Source organism: Microtus ochrogaster, chromosome 5 (assembly GCF_000317375.1).
Source record: "Microtus ochrogaster isolate Prairie Vole_2 chromosome 5, MicOch1.0, whole genome shotgun sequence".
NCBI lineage: Eukaryota > Metazoa > Chordata > Mammalia > Rodentia > Cricetidae > Microtus > Microtus ochrogaster.
Window position 1 is genome coordinate 49,561,324 of NC_022012.1, and position 10,930 is coordinate 49,572,253.

The 10,930-nt window shown below is 49.4% G+C and overlaps 1 protein-coding gene across 4 annotated transcripts in view; it reads left to right on the top strand.

Annotated features, from left to right (window-relative positions):
- Tmem266 (transmembrane protein 266) overlaps positions 1–10,930 on the top strand; it is a 108,916-nt gene that overhangs the window by 68,107 nt on the left and 29,879 nt on the right. For all 4 annotated transcript variants that reach the window (XM_026779468.1, XM_005347390.2, XM_026779467.1 and 1 more), the window contains exons 4-5: positions 2,275–2,429; positions 5,077–5,150. In XM_026779468.1, the coding sequence (XP_026635269.1) occupies positions 2,275–2,429; positions 5,077–5,150 (229 nt within the window). The remainder of the gene's footprint in view (positions 1–2,274; positions 2,430–5,076; positions 5,151–10,930) is intronic.

Sequence of the window (10,930 nt, forward strand, 5' to 3'; positions counted from 1 at the left end):
CGCTCTCACCAGGATCCTTGACCCTCAGCCCCTCAGCTGAGTTGGCCAGACCTGGCAAATAACAATAATAATGTTTGAAGAATATATATATATATTAGGGGTGTCTTCTATGCAGTATCTGGGGGCATACTTGTGTTAGGAAGGTGTTCAATGTTTATCAATGTTTATCTGAAATTTGAATTTATCTAGCAATTCTACTGCTCTCGATGTGGCTCCTGTTTGGGTTGACCTGTAGGAGCCTGCAAGAAAAATGAGAAGTGTGACCAACAGTGCGTTGTAAGTTTGCCCTGCAAGGGGCCACAGAGATCCCCCGGTTGGTCTTTGTGATTTAGTGCCCACCAGGCTTTGTAGCCTGTTTTCCATTTGTCTCTTAACCCAGCCAGTCTCCTCCTCTCTCACTCTATACCCTTGGCCTTTGTAGGAACTCATGGCAACCCTTCTTCCCCCATTCAAAGTGATCTGCTTGGCCTCCTCCATCATGTTGCAGTCTCTAAGTGTCTCTTTCTACAACCCGCTTCCCGAGTCTGGAGAGGACCACCCCACCCCTGGTCTTTGCATCACCACTGAGCCAAGGACGGAGACCGTCAATCATTCCCGTAGGTGTTAGAAATATCCCGAGAGGCTTAAGCAAGCCTGGTTTCCTGATAGGATTCTTCAAGACCTCTGGCTTTCAAGCTTTCTCTGAACAAACCAGGAGGAAGACGTCACCAGCTGAAAGTGTCCATCCACATCACTCTTTCAGAGAGGGCTAAAGTGAGGCTGCCTTCCCAGCCCATTGACACCCGAGTCTTCAAGAGGAAGACACTGGTTCTCCTTACAGCAGGCTACAGCAGACTGACTCCCTATGAATGGGAAAGATGTGGTGATGGTCAAACATTTAGGCCATCAGATATTATTATCATGACCGTGACCATCACCATCACCCTCCGTATCATCATCATCACCATTATCACCATCAGTATCATCATCATCATCATCATCACCATCATCATCATGATGTCATTTCAGTCACACTGTGTTTGCAGGTCAGATACATTATTTCCTTTATCTTTCAACAACTCTATAAGTTAAAAATACTATTCTGTACTTTCCAAGTGGGGAAGTGGAGTACCAGAGTGACCTGATGTCTTTGCACATGACCCCAGGGCAATGGGGCAGTCCCCAAAGCAAAGACTTCCCTGGCACGTCTCAGCCCCTTTGGGGTGCATAGATGGCAGGCATGGATGGGTCATAAACAACCCAATCAGTGAGGTCTGAGTGCAGCACCCCAGCCTCACAGTGTTCCCAAAGGCCCCCCTCTTGTGCTCCTCAGGGGAGGGCATCTAGTACCCTAAGAGGCTCAACTGAGCTCTGAGCTCCTGTGGCCTCCTGACCACTCCACCCTATTCAGGATAGTCTGTCCTCAGGGGCCTCCTCTCTCCTACAAATGCCTCCCCAAAGACAGCCATACACAGGGTATGAGTCCCACCTGATGCTGTGTGACAAGAGGTAGCCCTGGCCTAACCAGTTTGGTAAGCACAGATGCTATCCGTGTAGAGCACAGTGAGGCATAGCAGCATAGTAAAGGCACTGGAATACCCCACACATAAATGACCATTGAACTTTGACCCAGATTTCCCCAAACTTACCCAATTATTGAATTTCTGAGGAGGGGGGAATCAAGTAACAGCTACTAACACTCTGAAGAACCAGTGTTTAGATAATCTGTCTTGAGAAACAGGGATCCAATGCAACACTTCTTTTCATAGCCGACAAAGGTTTAATTCCATCTGCTGGGTGCTTAGCATATTTGCTAAGTAGAAACGGAGATTTCCCCAAATGCCAGCACATGGGCTGGGTTCTGAGAGACATAGAAAGAGAGTGACAGCGGCTTGTCCTGTGGCTCTTGCCACCTGGGCAAGTTTGACTCACCCGTGGAGTATGAGTTTTACACCCATTTCCAACCTGAGAAGCCCGAATCCCATAGAGTTCCTGTAAGTTCCCAAAGTCAACCTGAAAGTCCAGCTGTGCCCCTTAATGAGATTGCTTTACTCGTGCGATTCTACCCAGTGGCCTCTTGAAGAGGCATAGTCTCCCATGATGCCCAGCCGTGGATGTAGCTCAGTAGTGGAGGGCCTGCTTGGCTTAGCAAGGCCCTGCCTGCCGTCCCCAGCGTGGCCAACAAAACAAACTAACCTCAGGCCCAGGGGGAGCCAGGCTGGTGGGTTTGAGGCAAGGCTGCGGCCAGGGTCTCCCCTCAGCCCCTTAGCCCCTCTTCTCCTTTTGTCCCTACAGGTCTAACTGGCTGAAGCCGTGCTGTGGGAAGAGAGCAGCCATCTGGCAGGTATTTTTGCTCAGTGCGAGTCTCAACAGTTTCCTGGTAGCCTGTGTAATATTGGTGGTGATTCTCCTGACCCTGGAACTTCTAATAGATATAAAGCTTCTCCAGTGTGAGTAGCAAGAGAGATTCCTATGCAAATACATATGTCAATATTCACTGCATCTGCATCCCTCAGGGGTCCCACAACAGCCCATGGGGATTGCCCCTGGGGAGGGAACACACTTGGCAGCTTCTCTGTCACCATCAACATCCCTTTGTCATCTGTCCAATGTGGTCTCTTCAGCCCCCTTCCCAGTGTTCCATGATCAGAAACTGATGAGGCAAAAACAAAAGTTGGGGACCCCTGTATGCATTTTTTTAAATTGTTCTCATTTGGAATTTTCCAGGGTGATTTCTTTTTCAGGCTTAAATAGTTCCATTTTGGGAAATGGATCACCTGTGGTAACTAGTCAGCAGCCGCAGTGCTGGTGTTTGTCCCAGCCTGAAGTGGGCAGCATCCTTTACATGTGTCCTGATAGCTCTGAAAATGCTTTTCCACACCGACATCTTCAGACCTGCCAGCAACCATGTGGTGCACAGGGTGGATAGGACAGGACCCCATTTTACAGACAAGCAGACAAATTAAAGCTTGTGGGTATCAACGACTCACTCTAGGTCAGAGGAATGGAGCAGGAGACTCCAAACCTCCAGACTACTTGACTCTTTGTCCACTTTTCCTCCTTTGGGGATTCCTTCTGGTCTCATAATGGCGGCCCTTTGGTGTGTGGGGGGCACCAGGAGGCACTGTGGCAGCATGATTGTCAGTGTGGAGGCCCGCCTCCAACCTCCGCCCTTGGAAAACCCTGCTTGGTGCAGCAGAAGGCCAGAGGCTCACAAGTCTGGCCCTTGCCTGTGGATGAGCATATAGCTGATGGAACAGTCCCACACACCTTTCTTGATCCGGGAGGTGGACCATTCAAGTACAAAATGCTTTAAAAGTGAAATTACTGCCTGCAGAGAGCTTTTGTTTTCCACCGCTGACAGGATCCAGGACGAGAGGTTCAGCCCCCCCCCCAACCCTTTTTGTTCTCTTGTTTTCTTGGATGCCCCAAATCCTTCATTGGATCTTCTGTGCTCAGGGCTTGTTCATCACTCCTTCCAAGACACACTAGCCTTGTCTGCTCTCTGGGAGAGCACAGAATTGCTTTTGTCTGATAAGCCTAGTTGGGTTTTATGTAGCCAGTGGCCCCTTGGTTCCAATTAAAGTATCTCCCAACATTAAGTGCCCAGTACTGGTTTTACACTCAACCTGTCTTCAATTAAACCATGCTGTAGGCTTTCCCTCCTTGCGTCCAGACTCTGTGTTTTATGGGACCTGACCATAACGGAGCCCTTCTCTCGCTATGGCGGGTTGTACTGGGGCCCTGGGCTTCTCAGGTTGTGTGTGATGAGGCATCAGGTAGAACTGAGAACCCAGCTGACACTGGAATTTTGCTTAAAATTAAGTATCCAGGAGATTGATTTTGGTGGGAGATCCAATAGCAGCTCATAAAAGGCATCTTAAATTCCATAAAACGCACAATCCGAGATTTATTGCTCTTCTAAAGCAAACCGTAAAAAAGGCACAGGAATTCATTTGAGAAATAATGGGGAGAGATTTTATGTTTCCAGAATCATCTGAGATCTTTTCAGAGTCACACAGGCCTCAGCCTCTTGGTTCCCACTGGTATTCATGTGACTCGGAATGGGGAGGAATTCACGCTGTCTCCAGGGCTCATCCTTTGAGGGTCATACTGGCCCTGCGCCAGGGGGCCCCTGCATCTCCCTCCTCGAACCCAGTATTCCAACCTTCCTCTTGGATTTCCTTGAGGACCTTATGTTTACCCACTCAGAGGGTTCACGGATTTAGAGCCTAGGAAAAGCCAGCCCTACCCAGAGAAGATATCTTTCTTTGATCAAGGGGAACGTGAATAGCTTGAAACAGGCCCTCTGTTTGCCACAGACCCCTACCTCCTGCTCCCAAAGTTCCCCTGATCCACCCAGAGGATTCCCTCTGGGGACCATTCTGCCCTCTTTCTACCAAGGTCACCCCACCATTATAGACACTCACACCTTGCTGTTACCTTCACTAGCCCATAAACTGTGCCCTGCTAGTGTTTGGAGGCTGTTTGTGACATCCTGCCCTTCAGAGTGACTGGCTAGCTGAAGATGACTGAGGGAGGAATCATCAGTGCTGACCTCACCCCTGTGGACCCGGAAGGGACTTCTGTCTGCCCCAGCCCACAGACTCTGCTGCCTTCACCCATCAGCTCCCCCTGCCGGGCATCTCTCCAGCCATCTCTCCATGCTGCTGCCACCACCATCCCCACTACCACAAGCATCGCGAGCTCAGAACGGAGGAGCAGAGAGGCTTACCCAGAGCCCGCACAAAGTGCACTGAGCTGTGGGGGTGGTGTGCTGTGGGTCTTGAAGCCACCCACTCAGGTCCAGAACTTTGCTGTGGTCATGACCCCTCCTTCCCTGGGTCTGGCAGTGGGCAGAGGAATCGAGGGAGATGGCCTTTGAGGAGAGAAAAGCATTTGGGTCGCAATGTCTCCACTACTCCCACATAACCACTGGTTATAGCTGCCCTTGCTCTCTGACCCGGTGTCTAACATATCCAAATGTTTCTACAAGCACCCAGGGGTCCCCAAAGTCTGCTGCCATGCCACAAAGCCCCCTAGACGGATGGTCTCATTTTTTTGCTCCTAAACCTGGCCTCACTGTGTTGGTTACAGTTTCCAGTGCATCCCAGTTTGCTGGTGTCATTCACTGGATCAGTCTGGTCATCCTCTCTGTGTTCTTCTCAGAGGTAGGTAAAGATTTGGGCCCTGAAACCTCCTCTTTGGGGTGACTCATTGCCGGGAAACCTGGGTTTCATTCACTACACATTTCCTAGTGTCTGGCTGTCGTTATTCCTGAGGCCGAATCTCACCACAGGATATGGCGCAAGGTATGTCCATAGAGACAGACGTGCAGGGCAGTGACCGGGTGAAGGGTTTGTGAAGGCATGAGGTAGTTTGAGGGCAGGAGTTGTTGGTGTGGCTAGTGATGAGTATACAGGAGGCCAGCCCAACTACACCAGATGCAGAAGCAATTAGGATTTGCTTGCCTCAGGGCCAAGGCAGTGAACTTGACCAGGCCTTGTGGAAGAATGGAGTCCCAGCTGGCAGGTGTCCCTGGGACAACAGAGTCTGTGCTTCTGAGGTGGTCCCTAGGACAGATGTTCCCCAGAATTGCTCGAGTTGATGGCAGAAGTCCACATCCCAGGAGCTAACTGGAGTCTCCTAGCCCATGGGTTTAGCGTGGAAGTAGACCAACCAGGTTCACATGGCTCCGGGATCATTTGACAAACCTTGATGCCAGGCATGTCTTGATTTTGACATGGGGTGGGGGGGTGACACCTCTTGAGTAGTCCCCATGCCATCGGTGATACTGGAGCCTGGGCTTGTAGGACACTGTCTTGCAGCTGTTTCAGACAGGGCTTCCTGGAAGGATGGGAAGGGTGGTGGGGAGTGAAGGACAGAGAGTTCCCTGTGGAACCATTTCTTCCAAACAGATCCAGGGATTATATGTCAGCTGGCCTCTGTCCACTCTACCTGGGTGTCCCCACCTTCCACCGCAGGTACACATGTGCCCACAAAGAGCCCACAGCATCTTTCAATGAAGGATAAACAAAGATAAAGCACAGAGCCTGCTAGGGGCACACAGGCATGGGTGTGCAATGCAGCCGCTGGTACACTGGAGGCAGAGGGCACAGCACAGTCTCAGAGGGAGGTGGTGGATCTAGAGAAGAGAATTAGCATGGGCAGGGTGGTAGAATGAGAGAGTTTATGTTCTGGTTAAAGGACCCAAGAGGCTGGAATCCCAGAGCCTTCTCTGACCTAGCCAATAGCTCTGCTGTCTCCCTAAAAATCAAAGGCACTCCAGGCCTTAGTCTTCTAGTTCGGAATACTGAGTCTGGGTAGGGCTGGGCAGGATGGCAGGCATTCCCAGCGTAGAACACTATCTTCTCCAGACCTTGACTCCTGTAGCTGGTAGATCTGGCCAGGAAGTTTCCTAACCAGCTAACTAGGGCCACTGTTGGTGCTCAGGTGCTTGGAAGCGGCTCACCAGTAGCTTGGGATCCCCATAGGGTCCAGCCCTGCCTGGCCCTTCATTTCTGCTTGCTAGGATTCCCTCCTACAAATCCCTGGGCCAGGGCCAGATGTCTCCTTGATGCAAACCTTGGAAAATGTGCCCATGCCTGAGTCTGCCAACAAAAATGTTTAATCAGTTGCTGTGGTTCTTCCCTCCAGCCCTCTGCTTTGGTTTTATTGGCTTTTGCAGAATTTATTGCCCAGCGTTAATTTGGCATTCCCTTCCTGTCTCTGCCAGAGACAAACCACCTGAAACAGACAAGCTCCTGTGTGCAGGAATGGAAGCCTCAGCAGCCTGACAGCCAACCCTCACAGACTGGGGAAGGGGCCGAGGCTTCCCACAGCCTCGGCTTTCCCCGCAGAGCCCGTGGGAATGAGGAGAAGGGTTAGTCCCATGCCTTGGACCTTGTCATGGGTGGGGAGGATGGAATGGAGCTAGGCTATGAACACAGAGGAGAAAACTCTCCCTGTATAGTCTGCCCAGCATGAATGAGGGGGTTGTGTGCAGTGATCTGCCGAGGCATCCTACTAACAAGGGTGAGTTTCTGTAGACTCACAGAGCGTGAAAAGCAAGCACCCAAACCTTGGTGCCAGCAAGCTCTCCAATGTTCTCACAGCATGGTGTCGGGGAATTTGTGTGCTTGCAATGACTGGAGTACCTCTAACAGGAAGACTGAGAGAGTATCCCTCTGCAGTGCCAGGGTGCGGGCCTTATAAAATACCACATAGCGCCAGGATGTACAATGCTCACCTGGCGTCAAATTCTAGCACTTCCTAAGCCAGGTGTGGTAGTTAGTGCCTGCAATCCCAGCACTCGGGAGGTAGAGGCAAAATGACAGATGTTCAGAGTAATCTCTGGTACAAGGAAAGCTCAAGGGGTAATCTGGGATTTATGAGACCTTGTCTCATAAATACACACACACACACACACACACACACACACACAATCTATCTATCTATCTATCTATCTATCTATCTATCTATCTATCTATCTATCTATCTATCTCACATACACCAATATATTATATGTATGTACACATACACACTATATATATATTATGTGAGACACACACATACACACTATATATATTATGTGATATATATATATGAAGGGCAGCTTGAGGTTATGGCAGTTATGGTCAAAACTGGCTCCAGCCCTCTGGCTGTCTAACCTGTTTCGTCACTGCCCTCTAAGGACCTGGCATTAGCAGGTTGAGAAGAAATCAGGAATATGGGGGAAAGATCAGGTCAAGGCCAGGCACTGAGAAAAAAATGTCAAACCAAGCAAGGCCTCTGAGCACAAACAAGGGGTGGCCAGCCCTTTCTTCTCATCTGGGAGGAATGGAAATGTCCTCCTTTAGTTCTGGCCCCTTCTTTCTCTGGAACATACCCAGGGATGCACCAGGGATCTCTTTAGAAGTCATGGCCCGCCTTCTCTGGCTAGCAAGAGGGCTGAGTTACTCAGGCAAGTTCCACACAGTTGAGCTGCCAAGGGTTGCTACTGCCCCAGGGCCCTTTGCCTGTTTCTGAGCATTGCTTTACCCCTGGTTTCAACCAAGCCTTAGGGAAGGATGACAGGCCATGGTACAGGCTGGGAATCTGAGACCTGGAGAGGTGGAGAAAACTGTCCAGAGTCCACAAGGATAAGTCAGACACAGGCCTTTCTTGGGTGAACCATCCACTGCCCCATCTTCAGCATCCCCAAGTTCTGAGGCTGTACCAGGAAGATGGGCCACTTTGTCCTGGGCAAGCCTCAGAGGACAGAGCTAAGACAGAGAGTGAGAGTCTGCCTTGGGTTTGGTTCAAGGACATCTGTTCAAATGGGCCACACTACTGAACAGTGAGAGTGGGTGCCCTTAGGCAGACTAGGGGTACTCCTAGCAGGAGCCTAAGGGGAGGCTGTGCCCATGCAGCTTCCTGGGTTCTGTGCTGCTTGGTCATGCAGGGTTCCTGTGTTCCCACGTGACCTTGTGCACCAAGAACAAACAGAGTCTTTGGAATCAAAATGAGAATTGTGCAAATGGGGTTTCTTAAACACAGCCTGCCCTTGTCTAAGAAGGGACCCAGCTGGCCACTTGGGAGCAGAGAGCCCACTTCTCCTCTTCCTGAGGTTGCAAAAGCTCTTGGGGCCTCCTGAGGTCCTGCCCAGGAAGAAGAGACACAGCGGGTGTGCAGACAGGGGCCTGGGGTGATGACGATGCAATGGCAGCTCTAACTGTTTCCTCTTCCCCTTCCTTTCTCTTCCAGTGTGTTATTTGTGTATGTGAATACACACACACACACACACACACACACACACACACACACACACACGAATATGGAGGTCAAAGGTTCTATGATGGATTCCTTCTTCAATTTCTTTCAACCATTTTTTTTTTAAACAACGGTCTCCTATTGAACCTGGGGCTCACCAATTGAACTAGTCTAGGCTGGCTAGTAAAACCCCAGGGGTCCTCTGAGTTTTGCCCCCCTTTCCCCCAGTCCTATGAGAGCGATACCACACCAGGCTTTTACATGGGTACTGGGGGTGGCATTTAGTACAAACATAATATGCAACCAATACCTCCCACTAGTTCCAAAGTAACTTGGCTCCCGAGGGAGCTTTCACCACCCATCAGCAGTCCCTCCCACTTCCCCTTTACAGAGCTTTTGCCAACCCAAATCTACTCTTTGTCTCTATGAATGTTAGCATTCTTTATGCTTCCTGTAATCAAGGTCAAGGCCACAGTGTGGCCCTCTGTGTCTGGCTTCTGTCACTGAATGTGTTTTCAGGATTGGTCCATGCTGCGGTGTGAGTCAGGCCTCCATTCCTTTTTATGTCTGAGTAACATACTATCACATGGGTGGAGCACACCAGTCGTCAGCTGAACCAAGCCTTTCTTTCATAAAATTTATGTTTTTATTACTGGGAGGAGGGAGAAGGTGTGTGTGTGCCTAAGTCAGTTCTTCCTGCCATGTAGGTCTCAGGGCACAGACTGAGACGTTAAGAGTGTGGAAAGGGTCTTTAACCCCTAAGCCATCTTACCAGCCCCAGCCATGTGTATCCTGATGTCAGCTGTAGGAGCTCCTCTCCGATAGAGCTTCCTAGAGCTGTCCCCAGGCAGCACTGACTCAGGAGGGAGCCCAGACCTGGCCCTTTGTCATATGAAGTCCATTGCCAAAGCAAACTGAGCCACACACTTATTTTTCTACATCAGCAAGCACATGGTGATGCTCAAGGGATCCCTCCTCTGCCCACGCTTTTTCTCAGGAGCGTCCTTGGAGTCTCAGTCTCCAGATAGGAGCCCAGAGAGTGTGTGGTACTGTGTGTGTTCTTTGCTCAGAAAGATGATGGGTGAGTTTGCTTGCTCTCAGTTTCTGTTCGACTGACGAATCCTTTACTATTTCTGCATCAGCTCTGTTCTCACAAACACAGGGGAAGAGGCCTTGCAGTTGCAGCCGAGAGAGCTGACGCTTTTCTGTATTTTCTTTGCTGCTATGGGATAATTCCTGGAGAGACAGAAGTTGTTTTGACTCCATTGTCTTGCCAGGCAATTTTTTTAGGTGAATTAAGTAAGTTCAAACATGTGTATTCTAAGTATAAGTTCCAGGACAGGCTCCAAAGCCACAGGGAAACCCTGTCTCGAAAAACCAAAAAAAAAAAAAAAAAACAAAAAAACTCAATAGAAGTGTCCTGGTTCATACGGAGCACACTTCCTAGTTTTAGGGACTCACCTAGACAATGTATATCAACACACTCACCCTATTTTATTGACGTCTTATAAACCTTTTTCTTCTTTGGGAAGTATTATTTTTGCATATGTATACATGTGTATGTACATACATGTGTGTGCAGGCACGTGTGTGTGTGTGCACATATTTGTGTACACATGGAGGTGCTAGAGAACAACCTCAGGGTAGTCGCTCTTTATAAGCTGTCTAACTTGTTTTTTAAAGACAGGGTTTCTCACTGGCTAGTGGATTACCAGTTAGGCTGGCTGCCCAGTGAACCCCAGGGTCTGCTCGTCTCCACCGCCCCACCAGCACTGAGCTTACAAATACCTTGCCTGGCTCCAGTACTGAATTCAGGTTCTCAAGATTGCATGACAAGCACTTTACTGAGCAAGTCCCTAGCCTATATATTTATTTTATTTTATTTTATTTTATGAAAGAGTTTCTCTGTGTAGCCCTGGCGTCCTGGAGCTCTATCTGTAGACCAGGCTGGCCTCAAACTCACAGAGATCTGCCTATCTCTGCCTCCTGAGTGCTGCTTTTAAAGGCATGCAATACCACTGTCTGGCTCCCTGTCCTTTTTATACATCTTTATTTCAAAAGGAAAAATCCAGTTTTAGCATTATCTTTTCTGAGAACACTTAAGTGTTAGTATCTGTCCAGTAACATCCAACAACCCATGTTATGACAGTCAACCAATAACCATGCTCAAACCATGCCATCCATGACAGTCAACCAATAA